The following is a 20,848-nucleotide window of genomic DNA, read 5'->3' as shown; positions in this document are numbered from 1 at the left end:
AATCATGGCAGCTTCATATTGAAATCCTTCTTACAAAAACAAAAACATACTATATATGATTTTATATTATGAGAAAAAAAAACTGATAGATTAGTAAAGTATCGTATTTAAACAATATAATTATAAAATTATGCAACATATATATATGTCATATGTGTCGGTATTTCCATAGAAAATATATATTCAAAAAAGTAAAATAAAATTTGTCATATATTACAGTGAACACAGCAAAAATGAAGGTAGCTCTGTTAAAATTAAACCAATCCACCTTACTTTGTTCTCAAAATATATTAAGCTTATAACTCTGCTCTTCAAAGGTACAATCATGGCCGACCAGACATCATCAAAGTATGCGAAACTTTTTTCCTCCGAAAGTTCTTAGTTTCCCAACTTTGACAGGAGTGGAATTATTTAATTTTTAAAAATAAACTGTGAAGTTTTTATTTGTATTTTTTTTTATACAAAAATACAGGTTTTCATCATTTTACAATCCATTAGATTTCAATTTTTGCTCTATATATTTACATATATATCATTTTGGTCATTTATGCTGTCAATTTTATTCATGTATCTATCAATTTTTTGACTATTGTAGTCATTTTCAATCTATAATATTGATGTATCACTGCATACGTAAATGTCATGTTAGTGACATATCATGAGCGGTATATATATGTCGAAAAAATACTAATATTGAAACAATAAAATAAAATCAAAGATAGTGACAAAACTAAAATTTGACAATATAAAAATCAAACTCGCAAAAGAAAAAAAAAAGACTTGTAAATAAATCTATCGACTCCCTGGTGGTCACCCAACTTGTATTAAAACCAATTAGCTAGCTAGGGTTTCTTGCTTATTCTCCTAAGTTAAGTAGAAGCTGTTTGTATATTTTCCTGCCCAATAATGGCAGACAACAAGACATTTTTGAAGCTGTGAAAAGTTAATTTTATTGTTAATAAACTAGGGTGTGGGGCTAATCATGTTCATCAGGGACTCTAATGTGTCCAAAAGATAATGTTTTTTGAAGTAGAAAATTAACATATTGGAATGAATCATTTTTACACGCACTTATATATATATATATATATGGACAAGTTAATAATAAGTTTACCAAATTCCATTTCCCGACTTTTACTGATAATAATAGTAATTTATAAGTACGTATTCAATGCATCATGTGGCTTTTCGATAACATTAAAGGGTGAAAATAAAGACGCAAAAGATATTTGATTCTAGCATTAATCACTAAATTTCATACTGCGATTATTTGTCTGATAAAATTTATATAATTCGAGTTTCTCCATATATTTAAAAATGCAATTCTTTTAAGGCGTCAAAAACCTATATATATGGTCTATGATTTTGGAAATAAGCGTAGGACAACGTACAAAGTAGTGAGGTGTCATTACGATTAAATTTTACTCTATCATTTTTGAAGCAACCTAGCTATGAATTTGAGTAGCGAATAAGGGAATGCGTTTTCAACCCCTCAAGGGTATAATAATTTCAATTTTTTTAATTATATTATTGTATAGCAGGTAAAATTATTAGCCGTTTGATCTACCTAATATGATTACAAATCACCTAACTCAATCAGCCAATCTTCACAATCTATTTCCTAAGCTACCGTAATTAAATACTAAATAGAATCTTTTGCTCGAGTCTCAAGCATATAATTGCAAATTAAAATATATAATTATATAATATATACTCTCACAAAAACAATTACCATCGAGACACAAATATACATACATATATATACATATAGTTTTTATATTTTAAAATTTAGATATATGTTCGCATGAGTAGTCATCTACATTTAATTTTTATTATACTCGTAAAAATAATATTATGAAATAACTTTGATATATAATATAATATATAGACGATTTGTGTAATCGTGCGGCCACTGGCTTTTGAAATGATTATTGCCTGCCATAATCTTTGATACGATTATGTGGAATGTGACACCAAAATTAATTAATTAGCTATTTGATAACATACGAAAATGTGAAATTATTAGGGTCTCGTGCAGCCCACTTTAAAAAAAAAAATTTGTTAATATTTATTTTTATTAGTTGGTGGCAACACACCACATGTTACTAAATTTCTTTTGCGCTTTTGGTGATTAAAAAAAAAACCTTTAAATTTGTCACACGTACTAAAATTTCATAAAACATCTACCACGTGTGCTCCTTTTATAAATATTATTATGTAGAATATATGTTCTAACAACTCTTATTTATTACTTTGGAATAATTTGGGTTAATCTGATTTAAAATGAGTATATCAAAGGGTCGAAAAGTGGTAACACTGAATTCTTGTAACAATCTTAAATAAAATTCTATATTCTATTTACTTCACTTTATTCTATTTTTATTTTTTGAATATGTACTTCACTTTATTTTTGTCACAACGAAATTGATGATTTTGACATGTTAAATAAAAAAAAAAAAATCAGCTAGAATTGAAGATACAGACAAAAAACCAATGGCCTCGGCTCCATTTTCACACAGCTCTCTCCACAACTCATCCATACACCGCCCTCTGTGTCTGCGGTGTCTCTATATATACCTATTCTGTCTCTCCGAATCCCGATACTTTCCTCAAAATTCTCATTCTCTCCCGAATCCAATCTAACGTACACAAATGGAAGAGAATAAAACTACGCCGCCGGAGCTCGAACTGGACAACCTCCGAGCCATCAAAGTACTAGGTAAGGGTGCCACAGGCACAGTTTTCCTCGTTCGCGACAAATCTTGGGACCTCCCTTTCGCACTCAAGGTAGTGGAGAAATCCTCTTCCCACCACGCGGACCGTCGGGCCATACACGAAATATCCGTTCTCCGCCGCCTCTCCGCCGCTATTCCTCACCCCTTCCTGCCGTACCTGATCGGGTCCTTCGAAAATCAAGAATTCATTTGCTGGGCCATCCCCTACTGCCCAGGCGGTGACCTCAATGTCCTCCGATACCGCCAGAACGACCACGTTTTCTCCCCCGCCGTCATTCGCTTCTACCTGGCTGAAATCATCTGCGCTCTCGAGTACCTTCACGAGCGAGGGATTGTCTACAGGGACCTCAAACCGGAAAACATCCTCGTACAGCAGTCGGGGCACGTTACACTCACCGACTTCGACCTGTCGCGTGACTTGATACCCAGAAAGCCCGGGAATCGATGTTTCAGCTCCGATTATGAGGAAGTAAATCCGGTGAAGCAGACGCCGCAGAAGAGGAAGTTCCCCCGCTTCGCGCTTCCCAAAAGAGGAAACCATCCCTTTCACAACAAGAAAGGTTTGAAGAAAGCTAAAAATGCACGCGTTTCCCCCGTGAGTAGGAGGAATCAATGTGATTTTCCGACCAACGAGCGTTCGAATTCCTTCGTGGGCACGGAGGAATACGTGTCTCCGGAGGTTATACGAGGTGACGGCCATGAGTTCTCCGTAGACTGGTGGGCACTTGGTGTCCTTTGCTACGAAATGCTGTACGGGAAGACCCCGTTCAAGGGGAAGAATCGTAAGGAGACATTCAGCAAAATACTGTTAGCAGAGCCGGAGTACATCGGGAAACCCAGTGCTGTAACGGACCTGATTGGAAAGCTGCTGGAAAAAGATCCCACACGCCGACTGGGTTACCTGCGCGGCACGTGCGAGATCAAAGAACACGAGTTCTTTGACGGATTGAGGTGGGATTTGCTGACGGAAGTGCTACGTCCGCCGTTTGTCCCGTCAACGGACGAGAGGGACGGTAGGATTGACATCAGAGAATATTTCCAGAAATTGAAGCTTCCGCCTTCGCCGTTATGGTCGCCGTCGCGGGAAGAGTGCCGACATAACGGTTCTCTAACGGAGTTTTAACGCATATGTGTAAAGGATTCATTAGCTTTAGCAATTTACTGTACATAAATAAAGTGTGGTACGTGAATTCGCCTTTAATATTTAAAGATGTCGAGACTCCGAAAGTGAAGAGAACAAAGTCCTGCGTTTCATGGTTTATTATTATTAGGAATGCAATACACATATTTAAAAATGGAAATTTTAATTATTTGAGGTGGCAACCTAATAAATACACGACATTTTCAAATCAATGATTTCAAAAGAGTATATATTATATATTTGTCCTAATAATTAATGGTGCATAAAAATCAACACAAGCTTAAATCTTGTTGTGAGTTGAAGATAAAAGAAGTATGAATCGGGGAACTTTTGGCATTCCCCCCTACATATATAATTAATTATCAGATAATTTGAAACATTTTTTTGGCCATGTGCGAAAATTAAACTTGTGGTATTTTCGGGAAATGAATATTATAGGCATGATTCATTAAAATATTGCCCTTTTAGCTTAGGATTGATCAAATAATAATATCAATAATAATATCATGATGCCCATCAACTTTGTTTAATTTCTGCTTAAAGCTTGCGTCAGCATCATTACAGGACAAGATGTTCTGAATTTAATTTTTCTCATATATTCAATACATTGCCAAACCGGCCTTAAGATCTCATCTGTCCAATTCTTCCTTCCCTTCAAGTGAAGAATACTAAGAAACACTCTCTTTTAATCTAAAGAGTTAAAACCAGTGGGCCAAATTAAAAGGTTGCCTAGCTTTGCTTCTTCTTCTTCTTCTTCTTTTTTTTTTTTTTACTTTTACCGCAGAAATATAACTTTAGACACATGGAGACCACTTAGGCACTTGCCAGCGCCAATCTTTCTTCAAAATAAAAAAGGGGGTTGATTATAGGAATGTATGTACCAAGTCGGAACATTTTCACATGACTTCGAGTAATTGTGACAGTAACGTGTCCAATGATTTATGCTACTCGGAATTTTAAATCATCCAAAATAAATTGGTACATGTCCGATTGACAACAACGTACGTGTGTTTTATTTTCTCAATATTTAGCTCGATATCATATTAAAGTAGTGAGCATAATAATATTAATCCAAATTTGACTATTTACCTACTTACTCGCAAGGTTCAAAACAAAGCACGTGATGAATCAAACATAATATTTTTGTTTGGAAAAAGTTAAGTGCTAATGAAACAGTATAGGAGGGCTCGACATGATGCCATTTGTCCGATTGATTTGAGCCATGTTTTACGCTCTTTCTTTTCTTCGTGTCTTTTTTGGCGATAAAAAACAAAACCATCTCAAACCGTGGTAATTAAAATATGTCAAAAATAAAATTGTATTTAATTATATTAATAGAAAAAATTAGAAAATATAGCCGCTAGCTGATTTCTCAAATTTTGTATTTTCCAATGTATTAGTATCATTTAAATATTAATAAGTATATTCTTCTAGTGGCCCACGTTTGCTGGTTGCAAAACATATGACGTGCTATTGTCTTTTTTTTTTTTTTTTTTTTTTTTTTTTTTTTTTTTTTTTNCATGTCACCTCTTGCTTGCTTTTCATATTTACCAGACTTTTCATTAAAATTATTGCTTAAAAATCTATTAGGTATATCACTCATTCGACTACCGTTTTCACATGATACTTTTTTTGAGTTTATAACCTAACATCAACTCGTGCACCCGAATGTTTATGCATAGAAGTAGACTGTATATATATATGTTACCAATCATTTCATAAAATAATGAAAAAAATTAATAAATGTATTAGAACAATTAAATAATCTAATTTGTACTCTAATTAATAAACTGTATGATTTATATTTATATTAGTTTCTAAACACCACACAATATAATGACTTAGATCTTTAAAATTTTCAATAAGTTGATTAATTTATATATGACAATATAACTCAAACAATGATCACATAAGATAAACAACCAGATATACTTATTTATAATAACAATATATAATGGGTCCGCCACTGCCGATCGGTGAACGCATTCACATAACAAGCAGTTCCTGATTGTAAATAATATCTATATTTGTTTTATAAAATTAAAAATTACTTACAAAATCGATATTTATTTACGTTTTCTCATAATGTTATTTTATTGTGATGGGCTATTATATATTTTATTGGTATATTTTTTGTATGAGCGAGCCCAAGGTAGGACCCATTAAGATAAGAGTCCATCCTGTAAAATTCCATAACAGGGCTTCATCTTTACATTAAAGTAAGTTCTAATTTGCTTAAAATTTAGGCTTCTCATTTTGATATAGTTTTGGACAGAGAATTTTCGTCGGATAATCTCCAATAAACGTTTTTTTTATTAGAGTTGGCGGGGAGTGATATTTATGCAATTGATCGATCCTCTTAATTTACTTTGTTCAAGTAACGAATTTTATTTAGTTATATAAAATGTATATACTTTATTATGACAATATATTATAGATGGACAAATTTTACTTTTGACAAATTCTCTTATTTTCAGTTATTACAGAAATACTTCATTTTGTGCAAAAGAAGGGATTCAAAGGAATTTTTTGTACTTGTAGTCCCATTGACACCATAAGTAAGCATATGAGGGATGAATCTTATAGTAAGTACTCTACACCTCGATTTTCATCCTATCCTAATAGTCACTAATATGTAACAAAAACTGCTGCATAATTTAGTTTAGTGATTATTGGAATTGCTTTACCTGAAAAATTTTCTGCTTAGAATTTTCAATGCACGAAAACCAAATGACTTTCATGATTATATTAAATTTAAATAACCAGATAACGTTAATTAAAATATAACAAAATAATGGAGTACTTTTTAAATATATAGATCAATTATTTTATGTCTAAATTGCTTTTTTTTCCCCCCATTTAAGATGTTTTGTGAAATTCTCAAATTATTTTTGTTTAGGAATTTTAAGGATTGTCCACGCTTAAAATCGTCGTGCTTGATTTTTTTTTTCCTTTGACGGTTAACAGCTTTTTCTTCATCTTTGCCATAAATTATTTGTACATATAATTTGTCTGTGTTTATGACATATTTTTTTTTACTTTACTTTAACTAAAATCGGAAAATGCGAATTATGTATTTTTTGAAGAAAAATTGTAATTTATGCAATGTAAAACTCATGTACATCTATGAAAAATATATGGGCTTGATCAATTTAAGAAGTCAACTTTATTACGGTTAGATTACAAATTCAATGCCTTCTTTTTTGTTTGCTCCATTTTGGGAAGCACGTTCACAAATATATTTCAAGAAATTGGAGACACTTTTGTTCATAAAAAAGAAAGGAGATTGGAAACGCTTGAAATTAATCATGAATCTTCCCAAACAAATTATTACGACTTTTCAGCGCAGTAACATCTAATATTTATTTTATTTTCTGAAATCACAGTCTCACTTCCACTCAAATTTCAGACCTTGATCGTCTCAGAAAGCCCACTTTCTGAAAGAATTTGGAGATCAAATTTTTGGTTCAAGATTTTTCTTGAAGCCCCTTTCATATATCTTGGAAAATTTTAGCCAACTGGGGATAAAGATGCAACCTTTACCTGTATTGGTCAAGATTTTTGGAGGGGTAGTTTTATTTTCCCTGTTTCTTAGTCATGCTTTTGCCTCGAGTTATAAGGTCTGTACCAATGGTGGTCTTCCGGCGGAGTCACACACGCTTCGCTATGAATTGTTTTCTTCAAAAAATGCGTCTTGGGAGAAAGAAAATCTTGCCCATTTGCATTTGATCCCCACTGATGACCATACTTGGTCCAATTTGATCCCAAGGAAGATGTTGAGGGAGGAGGATGAACTGAGTTGGGAATTCTTGTATAGGAAAATCAAGAATTCAAATGTGGCGAAAGGGGCGGGGGATGGTTTTCTGAAGGAAATTTCCTTGCATGATGTGAGATTGGAGGCTAATTCGATTCATGGTGTGGCACAGCAGACAAATTTGGAGTATTTGTTGATGTTGGATGTTGATAGGTTGGTGTGGAGTTTCCGGAAGACAGCAGGTTTGGAGACTCCAGCTGATCCGTACGGTGGTTGGGAGGCCCCCGATGTGGAGCTTCGGGGTCATTTTGTAGGTATATTTTGATTTGCTTCTGTTCTTGGTTCATTTCCTGTTTCATGGTATCGATGGAATTGCTTTTATACTTATATAATCATGTATTCTAACTCTTGATGATATGTCCTCTTTATTGATGCTGCTATCACTTTTGTATTAATTTCTTGTTTCTAACACAAATATTTTTGTTTTTCATTGTTTCATTGATAGATTAACGAGAGTAAAGGATCAGAATCATGTATGTTCTCAGTGTAGAAATGACATCCCCTGTTCTTAACCAGTAAACTGTCAATAGAAAGATCAATAAAACATATAATTCGAATTAGTGGATTAATGTATGAAAACATTGAAAATATGTCGTTCATGTTTGGAATTTCACATCGTGTCATCTGTCTTCGATACTGATACCATGAAATCAGTTAATTGTTTCTAAAACATTGAAGGGCATTACATGAGCGCGACGGCACAAATGTGGGCTAGCACAAATAATTCTGATCTCCGAGAAAAAATGTCCTCAGTGGTTTCTGCTCTATCAGAGTGCCAAAGGAAGATGAATACTGGCTATCTTTCTGCATTTCCAGATGACCTCTTTGACCGATTCGAAGCTCTACAAGAAGTCTGGGCTCCGTATTATACTATTCACAAGGTAAATCTTCTGTATATTGTGCCTTTTGTTTTGTAACATAGTTCATGATCTTGTCCTTCACTGGTCATGCAGATTTTGGCGGGCCTCTTGGATCAATATATATTGGGTGGAGATGATCGAGCTTTGAATATTACAACTTGGATGGCTGACTATTTCTTTACCCGCGTGCAAAATGTAATATTGAAGTATACCATCGAAAGGCACTGGTTATCTCTCAATGAAGAAACAGGCGGCATGAACGACGTTCTTTATAGGTTATACAGTGTAACGGTGAGCATGCATCCTCTGAAAAGAGACATCCATCTATTCTGAATACAGAGAGAATATTTTTGGACTTTATTAGAGTTTTGCAACACTATTTATGTGCTCACAATGATTTGTTTTATGGTTTCGAAGGGTGATCCAAAGCATTTAATGTTGGCTCACCTATTTGACAAGCCATGCTTTCTGGGATTGCTAGCACTGAAGGTGGTTATTACTGTTCTATTTAGTTAATGGTGAGAAATAAAAATAGTTATTAGGTTGCCTCTAGTAACGATTAATTCATTTTACATATAGGCTGATGATATATCTGGCTTTCATTCCAACACACACATTCCAGTGGTCATTGGATCTCAAATGCGGTATGAAATTACGGGCGAACCACTTTATAAGGTGAGGACCATATTTCTCTATTTTTCTCATTGTATTTACTTATTTTATATGAAAAGCAGACTTATAGGAGTTTGCTTGTATGTATCCATAGATTATATATCATTCAACATCCCATCTGGTACCTACTATAACTTGTACTCTGCATGATTTTCCAGGAAATTGGAGCATCTTCATGGATATTGTTAACTCATCTCACAGTTATGCGACAGGAGGGACGTCAGTCGACGAGTTCTGGTGCAAACATTAATTTTTGGGATAGGGATTTTTCAATGCTTAATCAGCACTTTCATTCCACTAATTTCTTATCATATGCCACTTGTTCAACATTTGTGCAGGTCAGATCCGAAACGACTGGCTAGCACTCTGCAAAAGGAAAACGAAGAATCTTGTACAACCTATAACATGCTAAAGGTGCGATAATGTATGTATGTACTGGCTAAATTTTCTTGAGGTGCTGCTAGGAGTTTTGCAGAATGAGATGCTGTGGATAAGTGCGAAATATCTGATACTATTTCCCAAATACTTAATAAAGACTAACAAGGAATCCCAATTCAAAAGTGTCACGAGTTTGTGTAAATGTTTGTGGTTGCTATCCCATTTATGCATGGTGCTTGGTATAACCTTTTCTATTGGTGCATGCATTTTAAACATACAGGTTTCTCGCAACCTCTTTAAATGGACCAAAGAAATGGCATACGCAGATTATTATGAAAGAGCGCTGACAAATGGCATATTAGGCATTCAAAGAGGAAGGGATCCTGGAACAATGATTTACATGCTCCCTTTACAACCCGGTGGCTCCAAGGCTCAAAGTTACCATGGATGGGGAACCAAGTTCAATTCTTTTTGGTGCTGTTATGGAACAGGTGGTGACCACCTGACGTTTTCTCACACTTCTTTTCTTTTCTCTAGAGACTATCTATCCGAGATATGATCACAGAAAATTGTCTTTTTCCCGACATCTATATTCATTTCTTCTACCTGGATCAAATTATCCTAGGCCTGGAACATCGCGAGTATTGAATATTTCAGTCCCTTTTTTCTTCGCCGCAGGAATTGAGTCATTCTCAAAATTAGGAGATTCAATATACTTTGAAGAGGAGGGGAAAGATAAGGGGCTTTACATCATACAGTATATATCAAGCTCCCTTGATTGGAAATCTGGCCAAATTTTTCTGAGCCAAAGAGTAGAACCAGTTGTTTCATGGGATAACAGGCTTCAAGTTTCAGTGACAATTTCCCCGAAAAATGTTAATATCATCTTTTACCTGTCCAATTTGCACATGTTAGATATGATCACAAACTTTTCGAGACCTCTGTTTCATGCAGGAAGCAGAAAGAACATCATCAACCTTAAAGTTGAGAATACCTTCGTGGACATATTTAAGTGGTGCAAAGGCAGCTTTAAACGGTCAGGATTTGTCCTTGCCAACACCTGGTACGAACTGCAAATCTTTTCATATCTTAACTTATTTAGCCTGTCTTTTGAAACAAATAGGGAGGCTATTATTTTTTTTCCGTCTTTAATGCAGGGAATTTCATGTCTGTTACTAAATCCTGGAGCCCTGGGGATACAATCACTCTGGATCTTCCTTTGAGTTTAAGAATGGAAGCGATAAAAGGTGTTATTCTTCAACGCTCACGAATATTAAAAAATCATTTTGATCTTGTATACATATATATCACCCAATTATTTCTGAATCATGGTTACAGACGACAGAGAGGAATATGCTTCGATCAAAGCATTTCTCTATGGTCCCTACCTTCTTGCAGGTCTATCAAGAGGCGATTGGAACATTATGCTCGAGCCACACACTTCTCTTTCCGACTGGGTTACTCCAATTCCTATTGATTATAATTCTCACACAATTACTCTCAAACAAGAACTTGGGAATCAACAGTTCGTCGTAGCAAACACGAATCAGCTCATAACAATGGAATATTCACCCTGTTCCGATACCGATTCAGCTGTCAGAGCTACGTTTAGGCTCATTTTTAAAAACCCGGAATCCAAAACTTTCAATGATTTAGTAATGCTGGAACCATTTGATTTTCCCGGTATGCTTGTGTTCCATAAGGGGGATGGCAAAAATCTTGAAGTAGCGTTTAATTCATCTACCGAAAACGGAAACATGTCTTCAGTTTTTCGTTTAGTCAAAGGATTGGATGGACAGGATCAGACGGTTTCATTGGAGTCGGAACACAAGAAAGGATGTTATATTTACAGTGGGATTGAGTATGATTCTGGTTCAAATGTCAAGCTTAACTGCAGTGGGGTTTCATCTGATTCTGGATATCAACAGGCAGCAAGCTTTCAGTTGAAAGATGGAATCAGCAGATATGATCCTATCAGTTTTGTGGCGAAAGGGGTGAAACGTAACTTTGTTCTTGCTCCACTGCTTAGCCTGAGAGATGAGTACTACACAGTGTATTTTAACATTTCTACTTAAATTATGATCGAACAAGCTTGAATATATAATTAGAAAGATGAGAATATTATGCTACGGTATATGGCAGTTCTGTTGAACACGGGAGTAGCCGAGGCCATGCATACTCCGAGGGCATGCAAATCAGGACGAGGGGCGATATACAGAACAAAAATGCTAATTTAAAATGGCTAATACACATATTACAAACTAGATGGTGAGATATATGGATTTCGAAGTAAAATTTGTGGTTTTTAAAATTATTTAAATAGTTTGAGTATAACTCAAACTAGTGAATACATGACCGGGGTGAATTGTACATTGTCTGGAAAATATCACTTTCAGAAGCCTGATAAATTCCTGTCATATTCATTGGAGTATCATTAATTTGTCGAGAAAGTGTAACGTGCGATGTTGGTCATAGGTGGTCTTGCCAAATCAAATCGTGAGTCTATTCAATTATTTTGAGGTGAAAAATAAATAATACTATCTATCAGCAAACAGAATAATTTATTACACACCATTTATTCTCTTCAATACATTCACAAGATAAATATGACTTGTGACTTCCCAACTTAAGATATGTATAGATTATTTATTTTGTAGATTAAGTTTTTGAAGTATTCTTAAATACATGGTTAGCAATTATGCAACTTTCATGTATAAAACTGGCATTTCCACTCAAACTATATATAGATGATTTGTCACACATGAATATATTATAATTTAAAAAAAAAAAAGAAAAAGAGAAGAAACCAAGGTTTGCAATGTATGTGTTGATATTTATAAACTACTAGATAATATAAAGATAGAAACATATAACATATTATCAAATTTAACTAGTTCTTTATGCTACGTAAAATAAATTCAAATAGTTGTAAAATATATATCCTTAACCATTTTATTTCGAAAAATGAAACACAACAACATAATTTTACCATTACAAAATTCATATAATAATATGGAATAGCATACATTATTAATTTCACTACATTGCATCCTAAAAATAAAAATATATAATATATATCAGCAAGCTCTAAGCGGTTTCCCACAGAGACAAGCATTGTTCACAAACGATGACGCTTCAAGATGGTCGAATGGCGAGCCCGCCGGGATCGGGCCGCAGAGATGGTTATGGCTCACATCCAGATGCCCCATGTACGAAGCCGATGATATAGACTTTGGAATTCTACCTCTCAGGTTATTGTACGATAAATCCATTACTGTAAAATATGATCTCGGCCCGAATGCGTCAGGAATATAGCCTTCAATGGAGTTCCTGCTCAAGTTCAGTATACTGATTCCGGAACTAATCAGAGTAGGAGGAATCCGGCCGGAGAAATTGTTACCATCGAGATTAAGTGTGGCTAAGACTGACATATTTCCAAGAGAAGTTGGTATTGGGCCCGAAAGCTGGTTCAGAGATAGATCCAAGTCAGAAAGCCGGTAAATGGACGTTAAAGAGATCGGAATATGCCCCTTTAATCTGTTCTTGCTGAGTAAAGCCCGACTCAGCATTCTTAACTTGCCGAAATTTCTCGGGATCGCCCCAGAAAAATTGTTGCTCCGGAGATCTAAATGCATCAGGGAAGATAAATTGGTTAACGAACACGGAATGGCGCCGGAGAGTTGATTGTCCGCTACGTTGAACACCGCGAGCTGGCTCAAACGGCCGATATCCTCCGGTAGCTCCCCGGATAGCTGGTTTCCAATCAAGTCGACGATCCGAAGAAAAGACAAAGAAGCAATGCATGAAGGGATAGGCCCAGAAATCGCCTTCCAATCTGCGACTGTGAGACTCGAGAGTCTTGTGAGGCGGCAAATGGCTGGAGATATCGACCCGGTCATGTAACCAGCAGTACGGTGGAATTTATGAAAAATGGGATCCTCCGACTCTCCTCGGAGGTTGATGTCCACAACGTGGTGCGTTTCAGCGTCGCAGCTGATTCCATACCAGTTGCGGCAACAGTCTGCACCGTTCCAGGAATCGAAAATGCCTAAATAGGGCTCTTTGAGGTCAGCCTTGAAGGCTAGAAGAGCTGCCCGATCGGAGGGCGGGCAGGCATTGGATAGAAAAGTTTTATATATAAGTATAGTTGATAATAAATACAAGAGGATTGCTGCCATTAGTGAGTTTGAAACTTTGAGTGATATCTTAGTTAGTAAGGGAGTAGTAGACTAGCTAGCTAGGGTATTTATATAATCATGAATAGGGGCATGCATGTCAACAAATTAAATAAATAAATATTTTATTTTTATTATTATTATTATTATTATTATTATTATTATTATTATTATTATTATATAAAGTAAAAGAGAGCAAGCAAAACTCCATAATGGCGGCATAAACATCTTCAAATTTCGTCCTCAAACACCTGGATTCCTGGCCCTGCAGATAATTACAGATACTATATATTTCTATATGATTTTGTTGCAACATAATTCCCCATCTCTCTGATTCTTTAAATAAACAGATCTCCATTTGTTTATATGTAGCAGATATGATCATTAAAAGCGTTCTTAATTTTCTTGCCACTTATTATAATCATGCATGTAAAACACTTAAAAGATTATCATTTATTAAAATTTTTTAACCAACAACACCAAGTAATGTTTATGTCTAACAGTATAATGAATGAATAGTCGACTGTTTTAGATCAAATGACTTAGATTTTGCAATGATGTTTTAAATATAGTTAATAAAAAATATATATATAGAATTAGTTAACTAACACTTTAATTTTAAATATTGCTACCCCTAAAAAGCCGCGACGGGGCCCATATTAAAAATGCCGTAAACTAACTAACCAACCTCGCCAACCTACTAAAAAATTATATTAAAAAAAGTTCATTGTTGAAAGCCCAATTAAAATTTTCACAAATTATATGAGCATATACATCATTTATACATATGTACTTTAATATAGATAATCAAAGATATGTTTAAAACGTAAAATTCTATCATTATGATTTTTTTAGTTTTGAGTTGTATATTTAATTTGGTGTGTATTCTTTTCAGTTGTTAGACCATTTTACTATTTCTCTTTATAAAAAATGACAACTTTCCTATTATTGAGAGATGACAAACGTGTATTTAAGTAATGTGTTGGTATTTTTCAGAGCAATTTAATGGATTATCACATTTATATCATCACGTATATATTAGCATCATCTTAACTTCTATAATTTATTATATCATACATTTGTATAGTTAAGCTCTTTAAGCTAACTATTTTGATGCATTGATGAAACAACCTTAGACGGTATAATAATCCTCGTGTCTCATATCCATTGAAATAAGTTTTTGGTATTGTTAGATATCTTAGTTTTTGTGATAACAAACAATAATTTATTATATTAGATCAAGCTATCGTCTGCAATATTACTGTCACTCAGGCGCTTCAGTAGAATCTTTTCAACCGGTCTCGTAATATTAAGCTACTAGACCGTCTCATGCACATTAGTTTGTGGCAAACTACTCAACTATTCAATGTATCTAAGAATATCTATAAAAATCGAGTCAAAACATCTTACAAGGGTCTTACCTACTTTTTCAGAAACGCAGATAGAGTAACCATACCCAACAAACAGGATGTTAGAAGATCATAATGCTTTCCATAAAATTCTACATGCAGAGCTAGTTACTTTAAGATGTCAGTGACTTTTTTTTTTTTTTTTTTTTTTTTTTTTTTTTTTTTTTTTTTNTTTCTATCTGATACGACAAACCAAGAAATGAGGACAACGTACAACAACGTCTTTGCAATAATGCTCATTTAATGAGCTACAATCGAACGTTATATGGAAAAATATTTATTCAGATCATCAAGGATCTTTAAGGTTTTCTGTCAAACTACTCGATCGTTTCTTTCCAATATCGTTTGAGAAATTTCTCAACACTTTGAATAGAAGGATTCATCATCTTATTTTTATATTGGTTGTCAGATTGTATGTCTCAACCATTGTAAGAAGTTACAGGGAGTTACAATTTCGGCAATGGCTAAGTCCTAAGGTTGAAGCGGATTGTTACAAGTTTCGTAAAACCAAAATCTTCTAGTGAAATCCTTCCATAAGTGGAAGAAGTAGTGACGTAGGATCTTGAGTCTCCTATCATCCATAAATATCACTTGTGTTATTTCATTATTGTATTTATTTAACTTATTTAAATTGTCTTATCTGAGTATAAATTAGTCATAAGATTTATCAGGACGTTTCCGCACAATTTGTGGTCCGAATTTTTCTTAAGAAGTTAAGAAAATCTGGTTTTGGTATTTATATATGATTGGACAGTTATCCTCTCTTGAGCTAGCTCTTGTGCTAAATTTAGGAACAAATCTCAATCTAAATGTGACATCAGAGCTCAGATCTACCATTATGTGTTGGACCAGTATATGGACCACCCGCTAATGTCTTGTAACTTCACGTTTCAGTTGTTCATTATTGGGCGTGAGAGAGTGTGTTAAATATCTCACATCGACTCGATTAAATTTATCCAAAAGGTATCTCAAGGGAGATGATTGAGCAAGTTCATATATGTAACTCCCAATTACTTAATCCATCCGATATGAAATATCTAATACTCTTTGAACGAAACGGAAAAAGGAAATTTGAAGTTCGGGATTGATGTTTGGTTCAACATATCTTGATAATAGGAGTGAGCAAAACATGAGTTTAATCGAAATAATCTATCGAAACGAATTAAATCGGAAAATCAGATCGGCTAAATCGATCATTAGGTTATTTTCTAAAAAATATATGTTTAATCGGTTTGTTTTCGGGTTTGAATTTGAAAAATAAGTTAAACCTACTAAACCAATATAGATTTATATATATTAAAAAAAACTAAATTATAAGAATTTGGACTTGACATTCATTGTAATTTTTCTTTGTTGTGTTAGGTTTTTTAATTAAAACTTTGGTAGTGGACAGAAACATATGCACAATCTTTTTTTTCAAGTTTTATTTCAACTTTGAAGAATAGCCGATAGTTGTGATTCAACTAAAAAAAATTAGATCACGAGTGGAAAAAAATTGAAAAATCTAGTTCTTTTTTTTTGTAATGTTATTTTGATTATCGATCGAAATAATCGATATTAATGACTAAAATCGGTCGATTTGTTTGCTCGCAAACAAATTCGGTTCATCGAGTTTTGTTTATTTTTTATTTAATCGATTCGGTTATCTACCTACAAAAATGTGCTTGTTGTGGATCCAATCATCAATATCAATTTTTATTTTTATTTTTAAAAAAAGCATTATGTTCAAACATCAACTCTGTTGTGAAAAAGTAAAAATTTACGGTAAAAAAGTAAAAATCTCAAACTCTCAAAATTATCACACTACACACTTTATAATATTTTTCTCTCAACTCAATTGTGATTTTCTTCACAAATGAGAGATCTATTTATAGAAAATTTTTACAAATAATCCAAAAATAAAATACATCATTACCTACATCATCACACACTAATTTTCAATATTCAACACCTAATTTTACCTAATTTTCAACATTCAACATTCACATTTTCAACACAAATATTTAACACATTTTTAAATAATTTTTCAACACTCCCCCTTGTGATGATGATCATAATGATTGTATACATTACGTGTTTTTATACTGCCTCGTTAAAAACCTTACTAGGAAAAACCCATTGGGATAAAAACCATAGTAAGGGAAAAAGAGTGCAGTCACGTAAACTCCCCCTCATGTTGACACGAACAATTCTTCACAAATTTCGTAGATTGCGCATCCCAATATTATATATGTGCTTTCTGAATATTGTCGTAGGAAGTGCCTTTGTGAAGAGATCTGATGAGTTTTCACTTGATTGAATGTGACGAACATCAATACATTTATTCTTCTCAAGCTCCTTGGTGAATGCGAAGAACTTAGGAGGAATATGTTTAGTTCTGTCGCTTTTTATGTATCCTTCTTTCATTTGAGCAACACATGCAGCATTATCTTCATATAGTATCACAGGCTTCTCGTCGAATGATAATCCGCATGAGATTTGGATATGTTGAGTCATTGATTTTAACCACACACATTCACGGCTTGCTTCATGTAGTGCAATAATCTCGGCATGATTTGATGAAGTTGTTACAAGTGTTTGTTTCTGTGAACGCCAAGAAATTGCAGTGCCTCCACGAGTAAATACATATCCAGTTTGAGAACGTGCTTTGTGTGGATCAGATAAGTATCCAGCATCGGCATAACCAATTATACTTGGATTAGCATCTTTTGAATACAAAAGTCCCAAGTCTGTCGTTCCTCGTAGATAACGGAATATATGTTTAATTCCGTTCCAATGTCTCTTTGTTGGATATGTGCTAAATCTTGCCAATAAATTTACGGCAAAAGATATATCAGGCCTTGTACAATTTGTAAGATACATAAGGGCACCGATAGCACTTAGATATGGTACTTCTGGACCAAGAATATCTTCATCATCTTCACATGGACGGAATGGATCCTTTTCTATGTTTAATGATCTAACAACCATTGGAGTACTTAAAGGATTTGATTTGTCCATATTAAAACGTTTAAGGATCTTTTCTGTATAATTTGTCTGGTGAACAAATATTCCACATTCTTTTTGTTCAATTTGTAAACCCAGACAATACTTGGTTTTTCCAAGATCCTTCATTTCAAATTCTTCTTTCAAGTATGACACAACTTCTTGAATTTCCTTATTTGTTCCAATGATGTTTAAATCATCAACATATACAGCAATAATTACGCATCCGGATGTTGTTTTCTTAATGAAAACACAAGGGCATATTGAATTATTTACATATCCCTTTTTCATCAAGTGATCACTTAGCCTATTATACCACATTCTGCCGGATTGCTTCAACCCATATAATGATCTTAGTAATTTCACAGAATAACATTCTCTGGGTTTTGAACTTTGTGCTTCAGGCATCTTAAATCCTTCAGGGATTTTCATATATATATTACTATCAAGTGATCCATATAAGTAGGCTGTAACAACATCCATAAGACGCATTTCTAAATTTTCAGATACTGCCAAGCTAATCAAATACCGAAACGTAATTGCATCCATCACAGGAGAATACGTTTCTTCATAATCAATTCCAGGCCTTTGAGAAAAACCTTGTGCAACAAGTCGAGCTTTATATCTTACTATTTCATTTTTCTCATTTCGCTTTCGAATAAAAACCCATTTGTATCCAACAGGTTTTACACCTTCAGGTGTAAGGACTATAGGTCCAAAAACATTACGTTTATTTAGCGAATCCAATTCAACCTGGATGGCATCTTTCCATTTTATCCAATCCTGCCGATTTTTACATTCACCAAAAGATTTTGGTTCATGATCTTCATTATCATTTATGATGTCGATTGCCACATTATAAGAAAATATATCATCAATTTCTTCTATATCTTTTCGGTTCCATATTTTTCCAGTATTAATATAATTGATAGAGATTTCATGATTCTCGTCAGTTTGTGGTTCTGACAAAACATTTTCATCATCATGTGTTTCTTCAGGAACATCATTCTCTATTTTGTGATCATTATGTGTTTCTTCAGGAACATCATTCTCTATTTTGTGATCATTGTGTTTCTCTATGAATTTTCTTTTTCGAGGATTTTTATCCTTGGAACCAACTGGCCTTCCACGCTTCAGGCGTTTAATGACATCATGACTATCTTCAATTTGTTTCTTCGGAATTTCAATTCGAGCAGGGGCATTTGCAGCATGTATATATGATTTAGTTACCCCTTTTGTGTCTGCAAATGCATCTGGTATTTGATTTGCTATTCTTTGCAAGTGCACAATTTGCTGTACATCTTTTTCACATTGTTTTGTTCTTGGATCCAGATGTAACAATGATGATACATACCATGTAATTTCTTTTTCGGTATGTTTCTGTTCTCCCCCTAACATTGGGAAGATTTCCTCATTAAAATGACAATCAGCAAAACGTGCTGTGAACACGTCGCCTGTCTGTGGTTCAAGATATCGAATGATCGATGGACTATCATAACCAATATAAATTCCAATCTTTCTTTGAGGTCCCATTTTCTTTCGTTGAGGTGGTGCAATAGGCACATACACCATACATCCAAAAATTCTCAGATGAGAAATGTCTGGTTCTTTACCAAATGCAAGCTGCAATGGGGAGTATTTATGATATGCACTTGGTCTGATGCGAATTAATGAAGCAGCATGTAAAATTGCATGTCCCCATATAGAAATAGGGAGCTTTGTTTTCATAATCATTGGTCTAGCAATCATTTGCAGACGTTTAATCAATGATTCAGCCAATCCATTTTGAGTATGTACATGAGCAACAGGATGCTCAACAATGATTCCCATAGACATACAATAATCATTGAAAGTCTGGGAAGTAAATTCACCAGCATTATCAAGTCTAATTTTCTTGATTGTATAATCGGGAAATTGATTCCTCAATTTTATTATTTGAGCAAGTAATCTTGCAAATGCAACATTTCGAGTTGACAATAAACATACATGTGACCATCTGCTGGAGGCATCAATCAATACCATAAAGTATCTGAATGGTCCACATGGTGGATGGATTGGTCCACAAATATCACCCTGAATACGTTCAAGAAACATTGGTGATTCAGTTTGGATTTTGGCTGGTGATGGTCTTATAATAAGTTTTCCAAGAGAACATGCTTTACATTGAAACTTATTATTCTGAAAGATCTTCTGGTCTTTCAATGGATGACCATGTGTATTTTCTATAATTCTTCGCATCATTGTTGAACCAGGATGTCCTAATCGATCATGCCAATTGGTTAATATTGAAGAATTATCAATTACCATGTTTGATTCAATGGGACGTATATGTGTATAATGCAATCCAGTAGGGAGCATTGGTAGTTTTTCAATCACATATTTCTTTCCTGATTTATATGTGGTAAGACACATATATTTCTCATTCCCTTCATTCATTGTTTGAGTATCATACCCATGGGAATATATATCATTAAAACTCAACAAATTTCTTTTCGATTGTGGTGAATATAAAGCATCATTGATCAAAAATTTTGTACCATTAGGTAACAAAAATTGTGCTTTACCACATCCTTTAATCAAGTCTACAGGACCTGATATTGTATTCACCGTTGTTTTTGTTGGTTTTAGTTCCAAGAAATATCTTTTATCTCGGAGGATAGTGTGCGTTGTACCACTATC

At 34.2% G+C, this 20,848-nt stretch overlaps 3 protein-coding genes across 3 annotated transcripts; 2 read left to right on the top strand and 1 right to left on the bottom strand.

Annotated features, from left to right (window-relative positions):
* The first annotated feature begins 2,479 nt into the window (after positions 1 to 2,479).
* On the top strand, positions 2,480 to 3,989 carry LOC140991089 (serine/threonine-protein kinase UCNL-like). The gene has a single exon (XM_073461009.1). The coding sequence runs from the start codon at positions 2,653 to 2,655 to the stop codon at positions 3,856 to 3,858; it is 1,206 nt and encodes a 401-aa protein (XP_073317110.1). The 5' UTR covers positions 2,480 to 2,652; the 3' UTR covers positions 3,859 to 3,989.
* Positions 3,990 to 7,146: 3,157 nt separating this feature from the next.
* LOC140991095 (uncharacterized) lies at positions 7,147 to 11,745 on the top strand. The gene is made up of 12 exons (XM_073461021.1): positions 7,147 to 7,944; positions 8,369 to 8,571; positions 8,644 to 8,841; positions 8,968 to 9,039; positions 9,130 to 9,238; positions 9,393 to 9,459; positions 9,561 to 9,636; positions 9,881 to 10,091; positions 10,279 to 10,475; positions 10,555 to 10,663; positions 10,758 to 10,847; positions 10,939 to 11,745. Exons 1-12 carry the CDS (start codon positions 7,407 to 7,409, stop codon positions 11,673 to 11,675), a joined length of 2,607 nt encoding a protein of 868 aa, XP_073317122.1. The 5' UTR covers positions 7,147 to 7,406; the 3' UTR covers positions 11,676 to 11,745.
* An 842-nt stretch (positions 11,746 to 12,587) lies between these two features.
* LOC140970679 (uncharacterized) lies at positions 12,588 to 13,827 on the bottom strand. Its single transcript, XM_073432528.1, has one exon. It carries the CDS (start codon positions 13,776 to 13,778, stop codon positions 12,678 to 12,680), a length of 1,101 nt encoding a protein of 366 aa, XP_073288629.1. The 5' UTR covers positions 13,779 to 13,827; the 3' UTR covers positions 12,588 to 12,677.
* Positions 13,828 to 20,848: the final 7,021 nt, after the last annotated feature.

This window comes from Primulina huaijiensis, chromosome 1, assembly GCF_012295235.1.
Source record: "Primulina huaijiensis isolate GDHJ02 chromosome 1, ASM1229523v2, whole genome shotgun sequence".
NCBI classification, from domain to species: Eukaryota; Viridiplantae; Streptophyta; class Magnoliopsida; order Lamiales; family Gesneriaceae; genus Primulina; species Primulina huaijiensis.
This window is presented reverse-complemented; position numbering and strand designations above follow the sequence as displayed.

Bases quoted from the DNA above. Each gene is read 5' to 3' on its own strand.
- LOC140991089 (XM_073461009.1), top strand. From the start codon at position 2,653: ATGGAAGAGAATAAAACTACGCCGCCGGAGCTCGAACTGGACAACCTC.
- LOC140991095 (XM_073461021.1), top strand. From the start codon at position 7,407: ATGCAACCTTTACCTGTATTGGTCAAGATTTTTGGAGGGGTAGTTTTA. The intron at 8,572-8,643 runs GTAAATCTTCTG...CTGGTCATGCAG, and splicing joins CGTATTATACTATTCACAAG to ATTTTGGCGGGCCTCTTGGA. The intron at 9,460-9,560 runs GTGCAAACATTA...ACATTTGTGCAG, and splicing joins ACGTCAGTCGACGAGTTCTG to GTCAGATCCGAAACGACTGG.
- LOC140970679 (XM_073432528.1), bottom strand. From the start codon at position 13,778: ATGGCAGCAATCCTCTTGTATTTATTATCAACTATACTTATATATAAA.